This window comes from Lutjanus erythropterus, chromosome 12 (assembly GCF_056507025.1).
Source record: "Lutjanus erythropterus isolate fLutEry1 chromosome 12, fLutEry1.hap2, whole genome shotgun sequence".
NCBI lineage: Eukaryota > Metazoa > Chordata > Actinopteri > Lutjaniformes > Lutjanidae > Lutjanus > Lutjanus erythropterus.
The window spans coordinates 32,330,645-32,357,938 of record NC_139328.1 but is presented as its reverse complement, the minus strand read 5'-3'; the positions used below and the strand labels follow the sequence as shown (position 1 = coordinate 32,357,938).

General features: G+C 37.9%; 1 protein-coding gene across 1 annotated transcript; it reads left to right on the top strand.

The window, feature by feature from the left end:
• Window positions 1–782: 782 nt before the first annotated feature.
• Window positions 783–23,837, top strand: cop1 (COP1 E3 ubiquitin ligase). The gene is made up of 20 exons (XM_084732753.1): window positions 783–1,487; window positions 2,403–2,462; window positions 3,856–3,953; window positions 4,858–4,922; window positions 5,024–5,143; window positions 10,065–10,133; window positions 12,997–13,056; window positions 13,221–13,300; window positions 13,530–13,593; window positions 14,515–14,629; window positions 14,721–14,856; window positions 16,290–16,433; window positions 18,109–18,217; window positions 18,358–18,439; window positions 18,560–18,676; window positions 19,432–19,549; window positions 21,241–21,365; window positions 21,582–21,742; window positions 22,230–22,274; window positions 22,753–23,837. The coding sequence occupies exons 1-20, from the start codon at window positions 1,141–1,143 to the stop codon at window positions 22,768–22,770; spliced, it is 2,133 nt and encodes a 710-aa protein (XP_084588879.1). The 5' UTR covers window positions 783–1,140; the 3' UTR covers window positions 22,771–23,837.
• The last annotated feature ends 3,457 nt before the right edge of the window (window positions 23,838–27,294 follow it).

Sequence of the window (27,294 nt, the reverse complement as noted above, 5' to 3'; positions counted from 1 at the left end):
TCTTTAATACTTCATCAAAAGCAACATTCAATCAAAGGGGTTTCTGTTTGTCTAAATCTTCAGTCTAAGTTAGTCTCAACTCCTGTTCTGTTCAGCTCAGTGGGCACAGTCACCTCTCCAAACTAGGGTTGCAAAAGTTGTCCATTTTCCTTAATTGATTGTTGAAATACTGACATTTCTAGACTATTGATTAAATACCCATGAATTTTTTGGGTTAAATTTTCAATGGCAATGAATTGTTTAATGATTAATCATTAACATCCTAACTCCAAACCTGTGCTGCTGCTGCAGTGTTTTTAGTTTTCCATCCATATATCTTTATTGTCATTGGTCAGTTTGCGATCAGATAACCTTACTAGCTAAAAAAAAAAAATGCAGATGAATGGTTTGGATATTCATTGAACTCAGTACTTAACTATGATTCTAAAAGTAACTAAGTAGATTATATAATGTAATGCATACTTAAATATGAGTAAAAGTCCAGACTTCTCTACACATAACAGTACAAGTACTCCAACTACTAACCAAAACTACTTGATTACTTTGAGTATTTGTAATGAGTTACTATATACAGTGACTATAACTATGTCAATACTGCAATAATGATAATAATAATAATAATAATAATAATAATAATAATAATAATAATAATAACAATAATAATAATAATAGTAATGTACTTTATTATGTTCATGATAATAAAGCCTCTTTGAATTGAATGAATATGTTTATCAGCTCTGTTAAACTCCTTCTCGCTAGGAGGCGGTGTTTGAAAGCCGGGAGCACACTGGCTACCTGGGTAATCGAGGAAACTCAAGAGATTCCTCTCCGTAGCTAACAGTAGCTAGCCGGCTAATCTGCAGGACAACGCAGTTGAGGTTGTTTTACTGTCCGTTTCAATGTCCATGTCGTTTTGTCCTTTATATTACAGCGACTTTCTAATACGCCGTCAGTGACGAAAGCGAGGCAGACACGAACGGAGCAAAGTTTAAACACGCTGGGTGTCGCTTTCTCTCAGGATGCTAGCACACAAGCGAGCCAGCTAGCTAGCAGACCTGCTAAAGTAGCCAAATAGCAGCACTGTCCGGATGCTTTGAACAGCAACGCAGCGGATTTTGGGGAGTTTCAAGTCGGCCTCGCATGATGTCAAGCAACCGGCCACAGCAGAACGCTGGTGGGGCCAGTTCGGTTCCCGGCACGAGTAGCAGCAGCACGGGAAGCACTGGGAACACAAACGGCGGCGGTGGCACCAGTAACTCTAATGGTAACAGTTCTGGAAATGTTGTGCCCTCACGGACCCTGGCAGCAGCCGGCGAGGGCGGCTTGTCGGTGCCAACTTTGGCCGCAGTACCGTCGTCCCGGGGCGGGTTTGCTTCTCTCAGCAGACCGTCTGCGTCCTCGGGAAGCAGAAAGAAATCCCTCCATCAAACCCCCCTTTACAACGGCCTCTTGAACTCATACGAAGATAAAAGCAACGATTTTGTCTGGTTAGTTTTCTCTGTAAATGTTCTGTTCTGTTAGACCGTGGGTCTGCAACCTGCGGCTCTTAAGCCCCTCTCCAGTGGCTCCCTGCGAGTTTGGCAAAAATTATTACAACTATTTTTTTTTTAATCATTTTAATTTTCATTTATTATTGTCGTAGGTCTACACTGTACAAAATAAAAAGTTGAGGAAACTTTCAAGGCCTCCTATTGCAATAGATTTTTGAGTTTTGAACAAGTTTTACTCAACTTTTGAGTAAACTCTTTTGTTGAGATAATTAACCTGTCTTCTTTGGACAAACTTAAATCTTTGAGTTTTAGAAACTCTTAAAAGTTGTATCTTAAAATCATTAAATTTCCAGGCCCCAAAATAATGACAAATCAGGTTCACAGCTCACTGTTACTAAATAAAGTTGATCTAAAGAAGGAAAGTAAATGATCTCAACTAAATCATAAAATCAGCAAAAAGTTTCAATGCTCAAGAATTTAAGATGGGCTCAGAAATCTATTCCAGTACCTTGCCTTGAAATGTTGTGTTTTCTCAGCTATTTTTGCAGTGTAGATCAATTCTTACATCCTCCATCTGTAAAAATATGTAGCTTATACACCAAAATATATTTTGCCAACTACAATGTGTGTTGTAGCGTGCATCCATTGGCAGTGGCTAATCTTCTTGAGTCTCCAGAAGTTAGCTATGGATGCCTAATCAAAAAAGAAAAGAAGTCTTTAGGGAAGAGAGAGTTTTTAATTGTTGCAGATCCAGACAGATTTTCCCCCCTTTTTTGGGGAGTCAAAAATGGCTCTGTTGATCATAAAAGGTTGCAGATCCCTGCATTAGACTGTAGCTTACTGCAAGTGTTTCAAAAGTTTGAAAGATAAATCTTGACATGCACTTAACACAGTTTCTGTCTACTTTTACAGTCCCATTTGCTTCGAAATGATAGAAGAGGCACACATGACAAAGTGTGGGCACAGTTTTTGGTAAGTGTTGAGCTGTAGCTGAAACAGTGGGAGAGCTGTGTCACAGAAAATGACTTGAAGTCCATTTGAAAACAATGACACATCTGTTGAGAAACTCTTTAAAGGCTCAGTCGAGCATAACGTAGAAAATAATTCTTGGATTGTCAGATATGAGTCAGAAATGCAGCCAGTCTGTGACAGCCAGAAATAACAGTTTTTGCCAACAAAAATAACTGTATACATATTGTGTCTTAATGATGATTACAGGTAGGATGGAGGAAGACACAAGTGTCTTCTCCACCATCTGTCCAGATCTTAAACCCACTCCTAAACAATTGGCTGTTGGCTAGTGTTACTTTAAAGAGTAAATGTCACATTACAAGATTACTGCCATTTAAAAGTATATTGTGACATTACAGCTAGGGCTGCAATTTAGGATTATTTTCATGATCAATTAAGTTGTCAATTATTTTCTTGGTTAAGTCAGTTTAAAAATAGGTCAAAACGTGGAGCACATGGATGTACAAGTCTTTCTAGTAATGATTATCCTCATTATTGATCAATCTGTTGCTAATTTTTTCCATTAATCGGTTTGTTGTTCACTCTATAAAATGTCAGAACATTATGAAATATGTTAATCAGAGTCCAAGATGAAGAACTCAGATGTCTTGCTTTGTCCTCAACCCAAAGATATTCTGTTTACTGTCAGAGAAGAGTAAAGAAACCAGAAAATACTCAGGTTAAAGAAGCTAAAATCAGAGAGTACGGGTATTTTTTATTTTAAAAAATGACTGAAAATGATTTATCAGTTATCAAAACAGTTGGCAATTAATTTAAAAGTTGAATCATAATTGACTAATTTTTGCAGCTCTAAAAACATTTGCTCAAATCATGTACAAAAGCAGATTTGATCATAGTAAATTTGTTGTTGGATTGGCTTTGTGTCAGCCCTCTGTCTCAACTGCGTAAAAGTCACCTGAGGCACTAGGTGACTTTTTACAACAAAAATGTAATCTTGAGGACAGTAACGAGTTACTTTGTAGAGCTTTACCCCCAACACTGCTCCTAAACAAACATTTTATACTTAAAAATTTAAAATCAACCCTTCAACAAACCAAAACCAGTCCTGGCATAATTGATAAATACCACTGTTTTGCCTTTTATTTCATCGCGTTTGCTGATGATTTGGACTGACAAATTGGCCTAAATGATGCACATGCTAAAATAATTTAAACAAAATGATAGAGCATTTAGGGCTGATATTTTCTTGGTTATAAACAGGCATTTCAGCACTGTTTGATATGGCTTAACTTAATTAGTAGTAACTCTCACTACAACAGCGTCCCTTTGTCCATGTTTCCTTGTACTGCCTCAGTTATTTCCACTGTATTCACTTGTTTTTTCCCTCCAACAGTTTTAAGTGTATCCGCCAGAGTCTGGAGGACAGCAACAGATGTCCCAAGTGTAACTATATTGTTGATAATGTGGATCAGCTTTACCCAAATTTTCTTGGTAGGTATTTTAAATCAGAGGTTTGTTCATGTATGAGATGCTGGTCTGTATTTTTTTTCTTTCACTGATGATCAGAAAACAATCTGAAATGGAAGTGTTATCACAGCATTGGTCCTGTGAGTTTGTGATAGGGATGGGAATAGAGAACAGGCTCCAGTTTGTCAGATCTATCAGAATTGCATGCACCATCAAGCTTACGAATTCCTTTTATTGACACTGGCACGCTTTTCTTACACTTCCGCAATGCAAAACAATGATGTTAGACTCATGCGCCTGGCAAAATTGCAACAAATGACAAAGCAGTCCAAAGTTTGACATCATTTCATGAAGAAAGGTGGCACCAGTGCTAGTTGTAATGTCTGTAAAATTGTAATTTAGTAAGGGTGGAAACAGCAGCAATATGCTGAAACATCTTTCTATGCAACATGGGCTTTAATTCCAGGAATGCCATGTATTTGACACTGCATCCCAACCGAGCAGCGTGTCTGTTACTGACGGTAGATATAATAACATTAGCACCAAGCATTCAGGATTAGCACATTTCTTTTTTCTCACACACACACACACACAAACCCACAGTTGAAAAGCCACATGTAGGTCTTTTTCAGCTTACTAATAATAAAACAGCTGTATTGAAACTGAAAACCTGTGTAGGTCTATTTTTGTTCCAGACAGGAAATTAATCAACAATCAGTCTGATACAGAATTAGACCGATAAGCAGAATCCATAATAGCAAAAAAAAAAAAAAAAAAAGTATAAATTCCCATCCCCACTAGTTTGACATCTGTGTAATGTTTGTTACATTGAAGTCAAGGGGAAATCCCACATATTATAATCATGTCATACACTTATCAAGCTTTTCTGTCTTTCTCATGTACCCCTTCCCCACAACCCATATTCCAGTAAATGAATTGATCCTTAAACAGAAGCAGAGGTCGGAGGAGAAGAGGCTAAAATTAGATCATCCTGTAAGTACAGCACATGCATACTGTAACTTATTTTTTCTCTCTTTCTGTGAATCGTGTGGGAGTCGCCACACCTATATCTGATCACTGTCTCTGACTCCCAGAACGGGTCTAGGTGGCAGGTGTTCCAGGACGTGTTGAGTCCCGACCAGGAGAACTTGGACCTGGCAAATGTCAATCTGATGCTAGAGCTCCTGGTCCAGAAGAAGAAGCAGCTGGAGGCGGTAAGTGATGGTCCGAGCTGGGTGATCAGACACTGATCCCATTTTCCTTTTTTGCAGACCGTTTCTTGCATTTTGGCTGCTTAGATTCACGTAGGGCAGGACAATATTCCATGGTAAAAAAGTTTAATGAGGATTATTTGAGTCATAGATGACTCATAACCTGTTATTCCAAGCTAAAGGAGGAAGATACAGAGTCATTTACCAAATGCAGGATTCACACAGATTGATGGGCGTCAACCATGCATGACAGTTTGACCACTGGTGATGAAGTGACCACATGGTTATGACAGATTAATGCTGGTGGGCTACACTGAAAAATGGGTGGCACAGTGAATCCAGAGCATCTGCAGGTCTGGAAAAGCCTTTAAAAGTATTGAATTGAGGTCACTCAAGAAAAGGCCTTAGAAGGTTTTAAAAATCTTACATTTTGTTTTAAAAAGTCTTGATATGCAGAAGACTGTTCAGTCCTTTTTGTGGCGTTTCACTCAGCATCAGTACTGTAGCAGACACTTGTGTTACTGCTAGCTATAGTAGCTAGGAAGCTCATCGGCTCATAATGAGAAAGTGTCTGTTTGAGCAATAACTAGGCTTAAGTTATTTATTTTAGATGATTAATTCTTCCATCAGTTTTCTAAATATAATTGATCGCTTATTTTATTAGAATTCATTGTTATATTAGCTGGAGAATACAATAAAAAGGAACAATAAGTTTATCCTCTGAATAAATAATTGTGCGCCTTGTTGTCCCTTTGGCTCTGGGAAATCGTGATGAGCATTTTTCACAATCTTTTGACAATTTTAATGAAATTAATGAAAGTAATTCTTAGCTGCAGTCCCGATTCCATTTTATGTGTTGAAATGTTATAAATAAGATAAGAATTTGGTGAACCCTGAAATCAGTGGTTAGAACATTCTCCTGGGTTTTAATCAGTCTTTAGTCAGTTCAGTCCTCTGACTCATGATTCAAATCATCAGTGTTTAGGAGACAGAGCTCGTCCTGTGAATGTGGTCCTGTTTGAGAGAAGACAGAATGAACATTGACACATCTGGGATTTATATCCTTCATCAGTTATATTATATTACAGATGTACTTGTACAGATTTTTCTGCAATGAGAAGCTCCAGGAAGTGTTAAAGAGAGTCAAGAGTTGTTGAGTCATATGAAGGATATTATTCACATGGTCTTTGTGGCAGAAGGTACGTGTCTCCTGGATTACACAGACACTTAGTGAGTAAATGCAATAAAACCTGGTACACATCAGTCTGTCAGAATACTGTAGACTGGAACATCCCCTTTCTTCTTGTTTTTGACAAACCATGTGATGAAAAAACAAGTCTTAGGAGAAAAAGAGAAGTGGGAGCCACATCCTATCCTGTTGACTTCGTTTGTGTCACATCAGCACAGCAGACATAGTTTTAAAATCCTAACCAGTTTTTAAACAGTTGCCTCACATGCCTGATTTTGAATCGTAAACGCTCTCTACAGGATGAGCAAATAACAGTGCATTGTTTGCACTGTTGAGTTTGTCTCACAGAGAGACCTACATCATAATTTTACTCTTTTTGCAACACATTATCTTTATTTCTGTCTTCTTCTCACACACAAACACATGCAGTGTCTCTGGCTGTCTTATAAACGGACACACACTAGAGATAGACCTGTAACTGAAAGCCTATTGCACATTTACAGATAACTGTGTATTTGTGTTGATGAGTAACACGGATTTGCAAATCAGAGTCACATTGTAACACAGACTTGCTCAGTGTCTCATCTGATGCAAGTTCTTCTTCGTGTGTGTGTGTTCATGACACTGCTTGACCTGAAGGACACATTAGCCTGTGGACAGCTCTTTACACATTTCAGTGACCTTTTTCCCCCTCAGTTGTTTATCAAACCTTTGTGCTGCTTTAGTCCAGTGTCCGTTTTCAGATGTTAAGTAATATTGCAGAACTGCAACAATTAACTGAATAATTGATTATTAAATTAATCATCAACTATTTTGATAATCTATGAATTGGTTTGAGTAATATTTTAAGAGGAAAAAGTCTAAATTCCCTGATTCCATTTTCTTAAATGTAAATATTTTCTGGCTTCTTTACTCCTTTGTGATAGTAAATTGAATATTTTTGTACATTTGTGGAAGTCACTTTGGGCTTTGAGGCACACTAATGGCCATTTTTCACCATTTTCTGACATTTTAGATTTTTAGATGAAACAACTAATCTATTAATCGACAAAATATTTGGAAGATTAATCAACTATGAAAGTAATTGTTAGTTGCACCCTTATAGTAATTGGTAGGGACAGTTTCAATGGCATCTTGGTAGACGCATGTCCCTCCCATTCAAACCTACATCTACACCTGTGCTGTCAGATGAACGTTCTTAAAATAGGTCACTTTTACCTCTCACCTTGAGGTTTAAAATTTGACAGTCAAAGTGATTTAAACTGACAACGGATCTTTTATTAGCTGCCTCATATCTACTTCCAAAAACAGCTGAGGCTTGTATTCTGCAGGATTCTCATTTTTACATTAAAGCCAAAGAACCAGATTTATGATCGACAATGCCATCTACCAAACTGCCAGTCATCGTCATTCCTCCCATACTTCCTTTGGTTAATGTGGTGATGCTGATTCACAATCGTTCATTTCGCCAACTGGCTTCAGATGCTGCTTGTATTTCTTTTACAGAATGTAGTCTTGATGTATTTTTGTTCGTGTGTGTTTATATTTGAGCCAAATTGTTTGCCTCTGGTCATGTTTCATTTTCTGAATTTTTAACTGATTGGATGTGTATGTTGTGACCATTTATCTTCCTCCATCAGTTGTGACGTGAAAAATTTAGATCTACATGTAGAGATCACAGTTGGAGGCTGCATCAAATTCACATTTTTATGTGAATGTAGGTGTTTGACTGTGTCATGTAGGTGATTTGAAATATTAACCTTTACTACTCTTTCCAGTCATTACTGATGTAAAGAAACCTTTAACAGCATCAGAACACTCACAAAACGGCTTGGGCTACATTTTAGTTGTCTAGTCTTAGTCACTGTGGTAAACAGCTTTGAGTGATAACAGGACCATATCCCTTGTTTTGGATTTTGGTTTGATCTGACATACAATCACTGATGGAAATAACTGCAGTGGATGTAACCTACCTTCTCTGGTGTTTGTGTTAGTTTAGACCACATAAAGAAATGGCCAAATAAGAGCATCAGTCCAAAATATGACTTGACTTCCTTTTCTCGGTTAATTTTGTTATGCTAGGCATCCGAAGCACGAGAAACTTCCAGCCACAGTTGTCAAAAATTGTCTTCCAACACCCATAAACCCTTGGGTTTGGGATTCTTTCCTGTAGTTGAATTGAATAACATACTGTAACAACATTTGCTCCTAATAATCTGTGCCTCATTTTCATAATTCTTTTCTTCACAACAGCACTTTAGTTTGAGTTCAAGTGCCAGGGATGGAAATAGTACTAAAATATGTTAGTGCAGTAAAAGTACTGTAACATCAAAGCAAGTATACTCAAGTAAAAGTAAAATGACTGTTGTGGATTACATTTTTAGGGCTATAGACACCATGTTGTTTGCAACAAGCATTATTAAGCTGCACAGATTAAACTGTTTCACATCTTGGCAGCAGAATAAATTATCAATGAGGCAGACCATACAAATATTTATTATATGGGATTATTAAATACTTGATTCTGATTGGCCGATTGCAGGATTCTGATGTTATTTCTTTATAGCAGACTGTTGCTGTGAAGAACAGGTCTTTGCTATCGATGCCACTCTGCTCACAGTCTCTGGAGGAGCAGTAACATTTTTGAATCAACAAAATTATATTTTTAATCAATTTTGTTTCTAATTATTGATTTATTTTGGTAAGTAAACATGTAATATGCAGGATAATGTACAGTGAGCTGGTCGCTATTATGAAATAACCCCCTTCAGAGTGATTCACGTCCTGCATTACCGTTACAGGGTTTATTTCACAACACTGACTCATTCACGTACATTATTCCTTATGTATTGACCATCTAAACTTCACAGCCACTGCAGCCCACAAACACACACAATGAGGACACAGTATGTAACTTCTGCTGCTATATCTCTTAATCAAAACAGTAACAAAGGACATACAATAAACAGAAGCAGTGAAGTTGCTGTCTTCATTGGTAAAATAAAACAAAACAAACAACACCATAGCCGATAAAAATATATCTGACATAATTCAGGTAGAAATCATGTTCAAGGACGAGGTAATTAAAGTTTTATGTCACTAGATGTTTAGTCATGTTTGCCAACTTTCTTCTCTCTCTGATCTATCATCTTATTTCCCCAGAAGTTAGAACAGCTGGAAGGGATAAAGGGAATATAACACCATTGACAGGCAACCAAATCTAACACACTGTTAACTTGAATAAAATGACTGATTTTCCTGGGTTTGAACATTGCTGGAAACATTTGGAATAGAGATGAAACGACGACTAGCATGACGATAAGCCTTGATAAAATTCCAGACAGTCGGTGTAACCATTTCAGATCGTAAGTAACATTAAAACCAAGTTTGATTACTGTACTTTGAAAGACTCGTGGTAAATACTGTCTAGCATAAACCAAAGTTGGCAACCAACCCAGGTGCGTGTGCAGAAGCAATGTGGGTTTATGCCAATGGAAAGACTGACAACACAAAGGACATGATACCATAACAATTTTAGAAAAATAAATAAATAAAATTAACTAAACTTGGTTGTACTAAGAAGAGTAAGTGCAATCCATTATTCAGTATTTCCACCCAATTGAAGAAGAAATTAATGTATTTTATATCATCTTATTGTCCTTTGAGAGGATGAGCAGAGGTATTCTAAAGATTCACTTATGTGAGACTGTGTCTGATATCTGTTTCTCCCACCAGGAATCCCAAGCAGCTCAGAGACAGATCCTCATGGAGTTCCTTAAAGAAGCCAGAAGAAACAAGAGAGAGGTACTGTGGTTTTTATATTCATAATATTATAATTGTATTGCCATACAAAGACGGGTCTGTTGGGAACACAGTACAATTTTCAAGTGAAAATATGAAATAGTTGGGACTGGAGAAAACTCAACTTTAAAGGGATAGGTCACACCAAAATTCTTGATCAGTGTTGATCAGCAACATACCAGATGCTTATAGAGCGCTGTGCCGTGCGCCACTGGGGAAGTCGGATCACAACGTTATCCGCCTGCTCCCAAAATACATAAAGTAAAGCGAGAGCGACCCATAACTGATACAGACTGCACTTGATACAGAAAGCACTAAGAAAACCATTGTGAGTGAGTGAGTGTATCCTGATAACAAAACGGAAGCTTCTGCAGAAATGCAGCAGTGTATAAAGGAGAGGAGAGCTACTTTTATTAATGGAGATCTTGATCTAGTTAAGTGAGGGAGAAATGAACTAACATCAATTTTACAAAAAGAACAAGAGGAAAAATAAAGGAAAGGCACAGTCAGTTCTGCTCTGGTAATGCCAGGGAAGCAACTTAATGTTATGATTAGGAGGGAGGGGAAGAAACGAGACGCCCCACCGAATAAAGGTGCATCTTTTACTTTTGCTTCTGACCTGAATATTTTTTATTCCAGATTTGATAACCACCCCATTTTAATTTTAATGTTAATGATGATAATGACTTTGCGATTTTTACTCAGAGGCAGAAGTAGCAGCCAGCTTAGCTAGAGTCAAACCTGTTAAAGCACCTGGACCTGATGGTTTAAGGGGCATGGAAATTAAATCATGTCAGTTCCAGCTAACAGCAGTTTTTACAAAATTGTTCCTGCTGTATGATCTTTCTGTTCCCAAGATATGGACACTCTCCAATATCATTCCTGTCCCTAAGAGGCCAAGAGCAACAGAGCTAAAGGATTTTAGACCAGTTGTGCTGACTAGCATCCTAAGCAAATGTATGGAGAAGGTCATAGTCAGATAGTCATCTTTCAGCATTTCTCAGTGAATGGTTTGACCCGCTTCAGTTTGCTTACAAAAAGGGCAGAGATACTAGAGATGTAACAGTGATGAATACTGTTAGTAAACAGGCACAACAGTCTGAGTTATGCTAGATTATTATTTATAGATTTTAGTTCTGCTTTTAATTGTATGCAGAGACATACTCTGATCAAAACACCAATAGCCACATTATTCATTGGATTAAGGATTTTCTTCCAGATTGACCACAGAGAGTGAGGTGCAGTAGTATTCCCTTTGATACAGTGATCCTGAAAACAGGAGCACCTCAAGGAAGTGTACTTTCACCTGTTTTGTTTTGCTTATATGCTACTGAAATGTGAATTATGAATTCAACATGCCAATTGTATAAATATGCGGATGATATGGTGTTGGTTGGCCTTATGCAGTCAGGGGACACAATTAACCAGTTTACATATTTTCATCATACTGGTGAGCTTACTAAAAGGTGTGAAGACAGTTCCCTTTTTATTAATGAATGTAAGACTAAGGAGCTGAACTCAGCCTAATGCCTGTCATTATTTTCCACCTGTTGTGATTAAATAGCAGCCTGTTGAGGCAGTGGAGGAGTTTAAGTATTTAGAAATCTTTAAGTTTTAGAGCCAATGCAGATTACATTTTTACAAAAGCAATGCAGCACTTCTATCTTACCCGAAAATTGAGGTCATACGATGCAAGCAAGAACATTTTTGAGAAGTCTTGTTAAAAGTATCTTAACTTTTAACATGTAGACGTGGTATGGGCATTTGGATGATAAGAACAAAAACAAATCGTCCAGAATCATAAGCATGGCCAGTAAAATTATTGGTAAAGAGCAATTGGAATGCATATATAAATCACAGATGATACAAACATTTGCAGCAAATTCTGTCTGATCCTGTGCGCCTCAATTTTAAAGAATTCATAAATCTGCCCTCAGGTAGATGTTATAGAGCCGCAGCAGCAACAAAGACTATTTGTAAAAAATCTTTCATACCAAATACAATAACCTTGCTGAACTCGTTAAGATGATTCAGACTGGAGGCTGTTGTTGTTGTCTGCTCGGTGCATATTCTGTTATTATTGTGTGTATTGTAATGTAGTGCGATGTATTTTTTAAAACCAACCTGTGAAGCAGAAGAAAAATTCCCACATTTGTGGACAATAAAGATTATTATTGTTATTATTATTATTAAAATTCAGTCAGTTTAGTTTTTAAGTCCACAAAACACAGCTGAAATTTCACAGGAAAACAGCGCTGCAGAATCTCACAGACAATGTGAGTGAATGGTGACCAGTTTTCAAACATAAAAAAACTACCACAAAAAAACCCCATGAAATGCCTCCATACTGCTCGTCTGGTGTAATCCAAATGACAGGTTGACTTGAAAGACATAATTTAAACCACCCTCCAAATATTTACTGTTGATCCTTGGCTTGGAGCCATGTTCACATGCACGTGCACGCTGTCTGAACTGGGTGTGTGTGGTGTGACAATGTGCACATGGAAGTGAGCAGCATGCTGGGGCTTTAGGAGACTTGGATTACACCAGACGAGCAGTATGGATGCATTTTGTGTGTTTTCTTGTTGTTGATTTTTACGTTTGAAAACTGGTCACCATTCAGTTATATTAATTGGGAGATTCTGCAGCGCTGTTTTCCTGTGAAACTCCAGCAGTGTTTTGTGGACTAAAAAACTAAACCTGACCTTCAATCAGCATGAGGGTGAGTAGATAATGAATTTCTTGGGTGAACTATCCCTTTAATAAAACAAATAAAACACATTAACACAAAGAAAAAAACATAAAATAATCATAAAAAATGGCCACCAGCAAGCACATTTATCAGTGTTTCTGTATCTGTTAACAGCAACTGGAGCAACTGCAGAAAGAGCTCAACTTTCTTGAAGAGGACATAAAGCGTGTTGAGGTAAAATAACAGAAAATCATGTCCTACCAAACCCTCCTTCACAGTATGTTCTGAATGGAACGGTAGAGGACCAGTGCACGGTTATGAAATCATATTCTGTTGTGAAATGATCATCATCACAGCTTGAGATATACAAACATGTTTATTTCTGTGTAATTTTCCAGGAAATGAGCGGGCTTTACTCTCCGATGATGGAGGCAGAGTGTACGGTGCCTAATGTCGAGGCTCCTTCACCAGCACCCAGGTACAGCCATCCTCTGTGGTCTGACCAATTATATCTTATATTTAAAACAAATGAGTGCATCAGCATCACAGTCCAACCAACCACATTGACTCCACTTCTTTGTTTACTAAAGTAGAAACCCATTCTCAGCACAAATGATCCTAACTGATGCTTTGTTTTTTGCTCTATAATAATTTAATCTTTTCTAAGGAGCTGCATTTAGTTAATATGTGTCTTGTTTGTTGTGTAGCTGCAGTAGTATTATTGACCCACCAGACTACAACCAGCCTCCAGGATTTGGTGGAACAACCCCGGTAAGTCAGAGAAACTCACATGCTGTTTTAAGCAAAGGTGCTCCAATTTATCAGGCGACATTCATTCTAAATGGTTTGCTTAGTGGTCTCAATAAAAGCAGATCAGATGACGAAGTGGCCGGATCCGAAAAAATCGAAATCTTGGAAGGCTAACCACCACACTGGCAGCTAAATGTTTGTATCAAAAAAGGCATTTATGGGTACAATGTTTCTGTTTCTGTTGTCTGGGTTAGAGATTCACACAGGGACAGAGACTTCATGGTGCATTCATGTGCACTTAGTAAACTATACTGAGACAAAAGCTGTTAAAATGGGAAAGTTTCAATTTATTTTTTATTTCTATTTCCTTTTCTTAAAATACATCTACAAACACTTGTCATTACTTCTTTGTTCTTTCATTACACCAGTTTTAATATTAGATTCATTTCTACAATGGCAGTTTTTAAAAATTCAATTAAAAAAAACAAACAACCAAAAAAAAAACAAGTAGACTACGTGATCTGTGATTGGCCTGACTGGACCACCCTTGCTTTTAAAACCATTTGAGAGTCACGTCAGTTATTTTTATTTCTTGTTGGATTTTAATTGACCTGTAATCTGTTAAACTAATTATTTGAATATTACTTATTTGAAAGTTTTTATAGTGTGGAAGCAGGCCTTTGATTTTGTCTTCAAAGGAATATTAGGAAAAAATCCTCCAGCTATTTTAAAGTTCACAAATTTTTGACAGATATTATTGTGGTCAGACTGGAATTAAACTGAGCACTGTCAAGTTTTGGTTTATACTTAATTTCAATGCTAGCACAGAAAAAATCACACCCAGTCTCAGAAAATATTAAATGAGTTTTGACACAATAAATCGCCAAATGACTTTAGCACTCACTTGACTGTACTCATAAACACTTTGAATTGTTTTGCCAGGGTAAAAGACAGACCTGGTACAACAGCACCCTGGCGTCAAGGAGGAAGAGGCTGACGGCTCATTTTGAGGATCTGGAGCAGTGCTACTTCTCCAACAAAATGTCCCGCATCACAGGTACTCATCCTGCAGACAAAGGTGAAATCATTCTCTGACAATTGTTGCCGTTACTTCTCGTAAACAGTAATAGTGTCTTTGTTGTGTTCAGAGGAAGGCAGGAACCTGAACCAGCTGGATGATTTTATGGAGTGCCTGTCTAAGTTTACTCGCTACAACTCTGTGCGCCCACTCGCCACCCTCTCGTATGCCAGTGACCTCTACAACGGCTCCAGTATTGTCTCCAGGTATGAAAAAGAAAAGATTAATGTTGTAAATTGCTCTAATACAGTGTTTCTCAATCCTGGTCCTCAGAGCTCACTGCCCTGCATGTTTGAGATGTTTCCCTGCTCCAACACACCTGATTCAAATGATCAGCTCATCATCAAGCCTCTGCAGAAGCCTGACAACAACCTGATCATTTGAATCAGATGTGTTGGAGCAGGGAAACATCTAAAACATGCAGGGCCGAGTTTCTTAGCTTCAATGTACCTTAGCATTCTACGAAGGTCTCTAAGGTATACCTTAGCAAAGGAACTTCTTTTCCTATGAGTGTTTCCCAGACTGTCCCTTAGCAGATGCTCTGAGAGCAAGTTGGAGCTATCCTTCACCACGGTGCTGAAAGTGTATTAATTGATGTTGCATGCATTGATTGATCACATATAAAGGCAAATAAATGACATTGTAATATAACAAGTGTTGCCATAAAACTTTTACCTCAATCTAGTATTATATTAAAAATGAGGCTATGCCTGCTAATCTCTTTGGGGCCTAGTCTGCAAATGCTGCAGTATTTCACCTAAATGTGTTTTGGATAAAGTATGAATCCATTGTTCTTGAAACTTTGGGCTTTCACCGGGAATTTTGGCTATTTCAAATGTCGCAGCAAACCTCAGTCCAGCAGATTTTATGCCTCCAGGGCAGTGCACAATTTTACATCTCCTTTGTTTAATGTTTTGAAGCTGGTGTCACACATCGTGTTGTGCATCTCATTCAGATGGTTGAGCCACAAGTTACTGTATTAACAGCATTAATGATCAGAGGTGATTGACTTAAGGGCATTTTTTGCTTGTTAACTAATTAATTCAAGTGTTTAATGTGCTCAGCTGGTAATACAGAAGAGCAACAAAACACACACTGTCCCACATGAAAATTAAATCTTAAGAATAATATAGCAACATAGCCTAGTCAGAATATTCACAATATTCAGTATTCATTATTATTTTTCATGAAGTTAAATGTAAACTATTTGTGCAAGTAGCCTTGATGTGCATTATACTATAACTGTCCATTTGAAAAGCGTAATTTTGGCCTAAAGCTAAAACTGTGACAGGATGAACAGAGCGCATCACTAAAGAACAGCTTACAAGTGGTTCAGTCCACCCCTCTAAAGGTGTACCTTTCAGAAGGTATATATTCTGTATAACTAAGGAGGCTCTGGGGAACGGCCCGTAAGTTTAATGGAGACCTTAACGTACAGCTTACGATGCTCTCTACGAAGGCTCTGGGATCTGGGGTCCAGGGCAGTGGGACCTGACCACGATTGCAAAACACCGCTCTAATACACTGTGTGTGTCATTGATCTTTAAGGCTCAGTGTGTGATTATTAACATTTTGTGTAGAATTGACTGCCTTCATGCTGTTTTATCAACCCTCTCACCGTTCTCCCCCTGTGTTTCAGTATTGAGTTTGACCGTGACTGTGACTACTTTGCCATTGCCGGTGTGACCAAGAAAATCAAGGTGTTTGAGTACGGCACAGTGATCCAGGACGCAGTGGACATCCACTACCCTGTTAACGAAATGACCTGCAATTCCAAAATCAGGTAGGAGAGGAGCAGGGGCATGCAGGCTTCCTGGTCTTTATGATCCCACATGCCGTGTTAGCAGTGGCTCTGATTTGTACACATACTTATAACAAATGATAACAAAGGTCCCTGCTGGTAAAAGATGGGATGTGTGAGAGAGTGAGGAAGGAAGTCAGCTAACATGACTAAACAAAACGTGAAGAAATCTCTAATACATTACCTCGGCCATGAATATAATTTCCCCCTTCGTCATGTCAGATTGATTTTCGTTGGCAGTGGTGATAGTTTAACAATGAAGACAACAACTCCCATGATCCCATGCTACTTCACAACATCAGCAGTATTTTAATGTTAAAGCTGGAGCACATTTTATTTACTATTGGATAGTTTAATCTATACAGTATTATATTTTATAAACTAGTAACTCCAGTTGTCAGATAAATTTAGTGGAGTAGAAACACAATATTTATCTCTAAATTGTAGTGGAGTAGAAGTAAAGGGTAACATAAAACAGGGCTTAATTATATGCAAAAAAAAAAAAAATCATCCTGCTTTTGAGTTTAGAGCCACAATTTTAGTTGGAATGGTCATATTTTCATTTCATTTTCATTGAAAGAAATGTAAAAATGATGATGATTTGATTTTGTTGAGGTCTGTGCCAAAGAAGCACGTTCCCTGAAGTCTGGAGTGGTTGATTTGTAGGCAGGGGCATCTCTGTAGCTGCACAATGCTTCATATATAGTTATATATCATGACACGTTTTGCTTTTATCAAAAAATGCAGGTCATCCTCACAAGACTTGGATATTGCACTTGGTTATATTGCGATTTCGATAATATTTTGATTAACTGTTCAGCATAATATTGAAATACTCAAGTACATATAAGTTCCTCTAAATCGCACTTATGTACAGGACTTGAGTAAATGTACAAAGTTACTTTCCACCACTGCTGGTGAAGTGGTGTTTCATGAAATATTCTTTCTGTGGCATAGATTTAAAAAAAACTACTTGAAGGACAAATCTGTAATCTAGTGACTGTGATAAATCATAAAATGACCATGATGTGACATCAGAGATCAAGGAAAGATGTTCTGTTTAAATACTTGCTTAACTTGACATAAACACCACAGCTGCGGTGTCCCCTTTTTGAAATTCCCATTCCGGGCCGGAATAACTAAATAAGTATGTCCATTTAACATTGATCAGAGTTCAGATTAAATTAGAATTTTGTTAATTGTTTGTTTATTAATGCTTGTTTATGACTCACAAGACATCATTAATAATCTTTTAGATGGAGTAGATATTTATAACAGTTAAATTGACAGAAATGTTAATGGAGTTTGGTAGGCAGTGATACAGACAGCCACTTAACTCCTCATCCAGAGTGTGTTATTTCAGAGCAGTGGGCTTTTGTTTTCAGGATGACAGGCTTAACTTTACATTGACAGACAATAGACAAATATAAACAGCTGATCAATTTACAGAGGAGGATTTCAACCACAGGTTGTATATTAAACAGGATTGCAACCTATTTAATGTTTAGTCCATGGCTCCAACTCACTATTTCGACTGCTGTGCTCATTTTTGCATGTGCAAGGGCTACATTTTGCTCCATGGTGAATTAAGGCTTTAGAAAGAATCTGATCAACTGTGAACTTAAATTGAATCTGGTCACAACCTTGTTTGTTGTAGCTGTATCAGCTGGAGCAGCTATCACAAGAACCTTCTGGCCAGCAGTGACTACGAGGGTACCGTCATCCTGTGGGATGGATTCACTGGCCAGAGGTCCAAAGTCTACCAGGTATGATACTTAGGTCTTAGAGCATTATTTTTTCACTGGCAAGGGGTAATTTTTTTTGACATTGATTGATTTGTGTATTGCATTTTATCACAAATGTTTGTCATGTCACCTTTGTAAGGGTTCCTGTGTTTTCTTTCCAGGAACATGAAAAAAGGTGTTGGAGTGTTGACTTCAATCTGATGGACCCCAAGCTGTTAGCCTCCGGTTCTGATGATGCTAAAGGTAACTGAAGAGTACTACGTGGGACAGGTTTTCAGACATAAATCATCTATCTTTCCAGCTTCTGTTACATCCTACATTTACATGTGGTGAAATATTCACATGCCTGTTTCTGTGTTTCAGTGAAGTTATGGTCAACCAATCTTGACAACTCAGTGGCCAGCATCGAGGCCAAGGCCAACGTCTGCTGTGTGAAATTCAGTCCAACCTCCAGGTATCATCTGGCCTTCGGCTGTGCAGGTAAGATAGTGGTTGGTTTTATGTTTATAAATAAGGTTACAGTACAGGGTCTGACTCATGCCTGCCTATCAGTTCAGTTTATTTCAGACCTTAGAAGTTTACAGGGAGAATGACTGAGAATCTGCCTCTCATCAGAATCACAGGCAAAGAAACTTGCTTTTCTCTCACTGTGATGTATTGTTATTATTGTTGCACTCTGACAGGGTGCACACACCTCACACATTTTTTCCTTGTAGACCAATAAATTTCATTTGTGGTCATCCGGATTCTAGCGGTCCAGACAAACTTCTGAAAACTTCATTCACAACTTTCCCAAAGGAGAAACAAGAATTCTCTCATACACAGAAACAATCCTTCATGTAGCTAACAGAGCAGCACAGAAACTCTGTTATTCAGCAGTGAATTGCCCCTGGCTGATTTACCCCATTCCCTGTGTCTCTAAGCCTGGAAAAGGAAACCCCTCCTTGACCTTGAAGTTGTTGGTTTGCTGTCTGGACTAAGGCTAGGCCACTGGAATAAAAGCCAGCAGGCATAGTGTAGCGTTCATTCAAAAACAGACCTGATGGAGTGTAAGAAACACATTTTAGCAAATGTCAACAAATCCATTGCACCATCATTTCACCATGGCTGCCTGCCCTGGTGGTTACTGGATATGACTTACGCTGAGAGTTGTTTCCAGTTATGAAGGACACCTAGCGAGTGTTCTCTCATGCCTCCCATCTGAATGCATACCATCTTTTTTATGTTGCTTGCAGACCACTGTGTCCACTACTATGATCTACGCAACACTAAGCAGCCAATCATGGTGTTCAAAGGTCACAGGAAGGCAGTGTCCTACGCCAAGTTTGTCAACGGAGAGGAAATTGTCTCTGCGTAAGTCAGTTTAATCTTATTTGTTAGCATTACTGTGCTGACATTATACAAGAGAGCCAAAACATATTTTTTTGCTATGTATATTCTTTCTGCAAAGACACACTCAGGCCATTTATTATATGTTGCATGCTTGTATTATCACCCCACCAACTCACCTCCATTGCAGTGTTGACCAAAGAAAAAATTTAGGCTGACATGTTTACAACCCCAAATCCAAAAAAGTTGAGATGTTGTGTGAAACATAAAACCTTTTTTTCAACCTATATTCAGCGAAATAAAATACAAAGACAAGATATTTAATGTTCACACTGATAAGCGTTTTTGTAAAAACCCACTGTTCTCTGAATTTGGTGGCTGCAACATGTTCCAAAAAAGCTGGGAAAGTTGTGGAATGCTCAAAATACAAATGTTTTGAACATGGTGATAGTATCCTGACTGGGTATTAAAGGGGAAGAGGTTCACCACTTTGTGAAAAACAGTATGGGCAAAAAGTCCAATGCTTTAAGAACAAAGTGGCACTGCGTTAAAACCCCATATTATTGTATAACAGATACTACATGGGCTCGGGACAACTTTGGAAAACTCTTGTCAGTAAACACAGTTTGTCGCTGCATCTACAAATGCAGGTTAAGATTGTTAATACGCAAAGAGAAAGATATTTATCAGCAGCATCCAGAAACACTGCAGACTTCTCTGGGCCTGAGCTCATCTGAGCTGGACTGACGCAAAGTAGAAAAGTGGTCAGTGGTCTAACAAGTCCACATTTCAGATTGTTTTTGGAAATCATGGACATCATGTCCACAGGCTAAAGCGGAAAAGGAACATCCAGACTTTTATCAGCGCTGACTAGCCAGCATCTGTGATGGTCTGGGGTTGTGTTGGTGGCCATGGCAGGTTTTGGAGCAACATATGCTGACATCCAGACAACATCTTTTTCAGAGATGTCCCTGCTCATTTCAGAAAGACAATGCCAAGACACATCATGCACGTGTTAAAACAGTGTGGTAGTTAAAGAGTTCAGGTAATAGACTGGCCTGCCTGCAGTCCAGACCTGCCATTTAAAATGTGTGGCACATTATGAAGCTCACAATACCAGACCCCAGATTGTTGATCACTTTAAGTTGTACGTCAAGCAAAAACAAGAGAATTTTACTTTCAAAACTTTTAACAATTAGTGTCCTTAGATCCCAAATGTTTACTGAGAATTGTTAAAAGAAAAGCTGATGTATTACAGTGGTAAACATGCTCCTGTCCCAGCTGTTTTTGAACTAGTCACAGGCATCAAATTCAGAATCTGTATATTTACAAAGAACAATAAAGCTAATTAGTTTGAGCATCAAATAGCTTGTCTTTGTGCTGTATTTAATTAAATATAGGACAAAAGGTATTTGCAAATCATTGCATTCTGTTTATATTTACATTTTACACAGCATCACAATGTTTTTGGAATTAGGGTTTTAAATTCCTTCTGAAAAGATTCTTTAATGCCATCAATTATATACCGTATGCTTTTTTTTATCGCTCTTATGCCAAATTCTTTATATTCCAGTGTTGTCAAAAGGATTTATTGATTTCACTAAAATACTAACAGTTAATAATGTTCTGCCACAGATTAGTAAAAAGTGATTTTAGCAAGTCATGTCAACAGATCCCTTAAAGTTGATGACCTATGTACACCGTTTAATTGGCAGTTCAACAGACAGTCAGCTGAAGCTGTGGAACGTCAACAAACCTCACTGCCTGCGCTCCTTCAAGGGTCACATCAACGAGAAGAACTTTGTAGGCCTGGCCTCCAATGGAGACTATGTTGCCTGTGGTAAGAATTGGAATAAAGCCCATCTGACCAAGATGCAAATGAATCTGTAGCACAGCATTAATTTGATGGTTGCTCAGCAATACGGGGCCTGTTTTATAATTAAACCCCCAAGACCATAATAACAGCACCCAGCTCTGTCTAACCAGTTACATACTGATGTAAAAATTATTAGAATCTAAGTAAAACATTACCTTTTCTGTGTGTGCTCTTGTACAGGCAGTGAAAACAACTCGCTGTACCTGTACTACAAAGGACTTTCCAAGACACTGTTAACATTCAAGTTTGACACAGTGAAGAGCGTCCTGGACAAGGACAAGAAGGAGGACGACACCAATGAGTTTGTCAGCGCTGTCTGCTGGAGAGCCCTGCCTGATGGAGTGAGTTCACCTCATTTTGTACTGTTTTTTTTCCTTCATTTTATTAATTTCTTAGTTGTTGTCAGTCTTCACATTCACCTTGCCTTATTCCATTTCCCGTTTCCCAATCCAGCATGTTTTAGATGTTTCTCTGCTCCAACACATCTGATTCAAATGATCAGGTTGTTATTAGCCTTCTGCAGAAGCCTGATGATGAGCTGATCATTTGAATCAGGTGTGTTGGAGCAGGGGAACATCTAAAACATCCAGGGCAGAGGGCCCTGAGGACCAGTACTGAGAAACACTGATCTAAAACATGCAGAGCAGTGGGCCTTGAGGACCAGGATTAGGAAAAACTGCTGCATTTCACAAGGAGAATTAAATACTTCCCAGTTCACAAAAGTCTTATTTCCACATCACATTTTGTTAAATTGTCCTGTAGTTGTTAAATTATCCATGAGTGACTTGGGCTCCTTTGTGTTTTATTAACAATTCCCTGTTTTTCCAGGAGTCCAATGTGCTGATTGCTGCAAACAGTCAAGGAACAATCAAGGTTTGTGTTTTGAAACTTGTACATAAACATGCCAGTAATCAAGTCAAGGTATCATGCCACTATTTTGATAAGAGAATGATTAACAATGTTTGCTTGAAAAATGACTAAAATGATTAATTGACAGTTGCCAATTCATTTTGTCAGTCAGGCTTTTCAGACCTAATACAACAGCAGCTTTCTTTTAGCAAAGTAACTTTTATCATGTTTTGAAGTGACATATGTTATCCAAATGTAAAGCCAATGATATTTGTTGGTGTTCAAAATACATAGAAAATAGCACATGTACATGTAAACTGTAGTTTGAGCACAAAAAAGGAAAGGATGGAAGTTCGAAAAATTTCTCCTGTATAGTGTCTTAATATGTTTTATTTTCTCTGGATTTCAGAACAAAGCAAAGCTTATTTTCCAGCTGCGTCTTCACTTAGTTTATATTATTAGACTTACCTCTAATTAATTTTTTTATTTGATCTCCACACAGGTACTTGAGCTCGTCTGAAGACCCACCACATCTCCAGTGTGCGACACAACCACCGCGAGCCTCTATATTCTCGGTAGAGGATCAAATGTGACGCAGGGAGAGCCTGGGCTGCCTGCTGAACTAGGATACCCGACAACAGCGGGAGAGCAGAAATAAACTGAAGCTGTCTTATTTTAACGAGCTATACATTTCAGACAGCAGTAAAGACTAAAGGAGCAGTGCATCAGTATAGCAGGAGAAGATGTGCTGCCATTTTACTGCAGAAGACATAGGACCTGGCTTGGGCACAAATGGAACAAGAGACTTCAGAAAGCGTTTTTGTTTCTTTTCAGTAAAGTTATATCGGCTACAATAGAACACCTCTTTATGGTTTTAGGTCAAATCAAAACGTGTACCTTTTTTTTAATTAAGCTGTTCCTCTCAAGGGTACATCCAGCCAAACGCTACTAGTGCGATGCATTTCCCCTTTTAAAGGCCAAAGCACAAGACAAAATGACATGCAAAAATGACGTCTTCACAAGAAGCTTTTAACCCCCCCTTTATGTGTAGTTTTTGTGTTTTTTCAGATCGAGACAAACCAGTTTTAATAAATATGACTTGAATTTCATTCTGTCAAGTGTATCATCAGTTCCTTTTCTGGCTTAGGTGAGGTATTGTATGGAAATCAAGGAAGACCAATGGATTATGGAAGCGCTGAGAGACTCCCCTGATATTTCTGTCGCTATCTGAACAAAATGAGATTTGTTTGTCTGTAATCACAGTGAATTTCATGTAACATAAGGCATTTATCTGCAATGCTCCGTCAAACAGGATACTTTCTCCACATCTGTGTGAGCTGTTTGTTGCTTGTTGGAAAAACCTCACAGAATCAGATTTAGTTATTTTAAAGTAGCAATGAAATTAGTCTTCAACATCTGAACTGAGCTGCATTGTAACTTCAACGACAACTGTGGAGGAGTGATCCGTGTTGACAACATTGACACCGAGAGGATTTGGTAAACACCGCCAAGACCTACCTATTTTATGATAACTGAGTGAGAGAGGTGTTTTGTATTTGTATAACTGAATAAATTATTTCGAAACAATTTTGACATGTTTGGTCATATTTTTTATTGGATATTTTTGGCGTTTCAATGGTTCTCTTGTCTGAGTAATGTGTTTACTGTTGGTAATGGGTCTCACATGGGGTGTTTGAGCCTTGTGTGAACTGGTAATCTGTTAAATCTTCAGTCTCCCAGAACATGTCTGTATTAGCTGAAACATCAGAGAGCCATTAAATGTCACCTTAACCCCGGGGCTGTTCAACATCATGTGTGAAACCGATTAATTCAAGATGCCTCCACTGTGGCTCTGTTCCTCGGAAATTTCATGCAGTCTTCTGTGATGTTCGTGAAAACAAAGGATTAGTGGTCTCAACAGGGAGAAGATTAAAATATATGAGCATAAAGTTTCACAGAAAAATGTTGAACGTGATCACAGTCAAGGCGCTGAATTATGGAGGACCACAAGTGTCATGGAAATGGTAGTAAAACTATAAACAGACAAAATTACAAAACACTACAGGATGTGATATTTGAATTGACAAAAAGGAGGAATTGTAAAAATAATTTAGAAATGAAGTTCTAATCTGTCAATAAATAGTTCAGATTAAAGGGGAATTTACAAAAGTAAAAAAAGTAAAAATATATGCATGAATTCAAAACTAAATAATGGAACTTAAAAATATATTTGAAGATACAGTTTAAGAAAATGGATTCATGAATGAATAACGGATTCTAACGAGGCGTTTAATAGTGCAGTTTCCTTCTCTTCGTCCTGGTGGCTAATTTAAAATTTTTCTTATCATGCATTTACGTGGTGTGGGAATGATGGGAAGTTATTTCCAGACCGGGAAAATTCATGCCAACGTGCCCTCACATCAGAAAAACAACTCGGAAAGTCAGTCATGTATGCAGAAATATGGAAGACGAGAGTAAGTATTCGGTTGATAACTTCATTATTTCATGTATCGCATATCATTTTTGGTCATATATAATTTGAAATATTGTATTATGTTGTAACCATTAGTTGCTGTCCACATAGAGGGACGTAGATCAGTCAGCTGCCCCTTCCTCTACAATTGAGATAAAAAAAATTAGCAGACAAGTACAGACAAAACCAACAATGCTCTCATGGCTAGTTTCTGTTGTTTTACGTCACCAAGTTATTGTTTCTCTTTTTAAAAACACATTTTCAAATAGATTTTGAAATTCCATTATTTAGTTATAAATTATTTTTTATTTATGTTTTTATTTACTGTTTTATGTTGTTTAAATTTGAACTATTTAGATTTTTTGATAGATAACTATTTCATTTTTAAATTCTTCTTGTAATTCTCTTTTTATTGCCCATAATAATGTAAATTAATTAATGAGTTTGTAAAGTCCATTCATAGATTAGGTAATGAATTAAAAATCATGCTTATTTTATCATACAACTAGTTACGAATTATTTTATATTATTTAATTGGTTATAAATGAAATGCTTTATTACTATTTCTATGACACTTGTGGTCCCCCATACTGCATTACAATAAAACAAACAGTAATTAATTTATTAATTATATTTGCCATGTAATTTCCAACTTATTTTCAATAAACTGATGATTTAGGACCTGTTGGTTTACTTAGTGTAAAGTGTGGTCTAAGCTTAAATATTCCTATGGTAAAACAATAAAGATTTTTTTTGCAGTAAACAGTATTTATATGTATACTCACACACACACACACTGAACTGAGTGAACCTATGCATTGTGAGTGTTTGAATTAATATTTCTGCACACCCACACAGGTGTTTTCAATAATTAGATCTCTGCTCAGGTTGGAGTTGGGTGGAATTATATTTGAATTATGGTCACCAAACTCCTTTCTAATAAGAACCATAAAGGCGTAAAGTAGCCCTTTTTCACAGCAGGAGACATGCACAATACCAGCGCCCTGAAACCAAAGGATCAAAGCGTCTGCTCAATGGAAATGAAATTCAGCCATCATTAATTTTATTATGTGCATGTGCTTTCCCTACTGTGACATGCATTTTTCTCACATCCGCTTTCGGTGTTCACAGCAGATGTGAGAAAAATCCCGCGGAGAGTGAATATGAGTTAAGCTGCTGATAATATCCCTGGTCATGTACTGAAAACATGTGCTGACCAGCTACTGTTACTGTTACTGACATTTTAAACATATCACCATGTGTTCCCGCCTACCTCAAGACAGCCGCCACCATCCCTGCACCTTATGGTGTTTTCACACCAGGTAGGATTGCTTCGTATTGTGCACCTGATGTGTACTGTACTGGAGTTCACCTGAACTGTATTCGAAACCACCTTTTTAAATGGACGTGAGTCCAGATCAACAAACCATGCCTCAGTATGGTACACATGTGTTCACACCAATCAAACACGCTGGACTTTCGGCTCAGTTGTACTCAGATCCAGGCCCGGGTCCCTGATATGAAAGCCCCTTAAAAGTCCACAGTATCTAGTCTAAATGACTACCACCCTGTGGCACTCACCCCCATAATGTAATATCAGACTAAAATGTCAACTTACTCCCTCCATTTTCTCCAGAGAATCAGTCAACTCAGTGGAATGGGTGGATTCGAACATCTGTACCCCAGCAGTCTCCCCAGTTCTGATGGAGTACCTTGAGAAACTGTAGCCGTATTACAGAAACTAATATCTTAAGTCTTAATATAGAAAGTGTCTAGGTTTTTTGGTTTTTTGGTCTAGGTTGTGGGGCGTTTCCAACTGGCAACTCAGAAATTCAGACTTCCCAGTTTAATCATAATGCACCATTGGTCAATCAGTCTGTACATGTCTGCATGGGTCTGCAGAGACCTAATCAAGCACCATGAATTAAAACACCTGTGCAGGTGGAACATGGTTGTGTTGGAATTTTAAAAGCATGTGCATACAGTGCCTTGTTGTGTAATAGTTATATTTTACAAGCGGTACATATACCCCTAGACATCATGGCTGAGAGGATCAGCCCAAAGCTGGAACCAGATTTATCCAACATTAGATATCCTGATGAAAGCTCAATGAAAGCCACATTCCTTCCCCAACTGGGATGCACAGAAAAGTATAAAAGAGAGCAAGCAGTCCTTCAGTCATCACTCCTGTTCTGTTGTTTGTATGGCACTGAGGACAACCTGTCTAACTTGACTGGTCCTTCTGAAGACAACAGGTTATTTCTGGTATTACTCATTAGCTATTGCAATAGGCACGGCTGAAGAAAATCTCATGATGTCCTCACAGCAGACTCCAGGGAGTATTGGGTGGTGATTGGATAACACCCTGTTATTTTAACCTAGCCCTTATATTCAAATTTGTGTAGATAATAACAATGTATGACTTGGAAGTTGCCTGATAAGGTACTGTTTTAACTTAGAATGTCAAAATTCTGTTATAACAAGTAATATTTTTGACAAAACGAAATCAAAATGAGATACAGATACAGTCAGAATTTTGACTGAATGAATGAGATTTTATCTTTTAATTTA

What these genes read in the sequence shown, in the direction of transcription:
- cop1 (XM_084732753.1), top strand. Translation starts at nt 1,141, where the DNA reads ATGATGTCAAGCAACCGGCCACAGCAGAACGCTGGTGGGGCCAGTTCG. An exon ending in GGCTAAAATTAGATCATCCT is followed by an intron (nt 4,923 to 5,023) that starts GTAAGTACAGCA and finishes TCTGACTCCCAG; the next exon opens with AACGGGTCTAGGTGGCAGGT. An exon ending in AGAAGAAGCAGCTGGAGGCG is followed by an intron (nt 5,144 to 10,064) that starts GTAAGTGATGGT and finishes TTCTCCCACCAG; the next exon opens with GAATCCCAAGCAGCTCAGAG.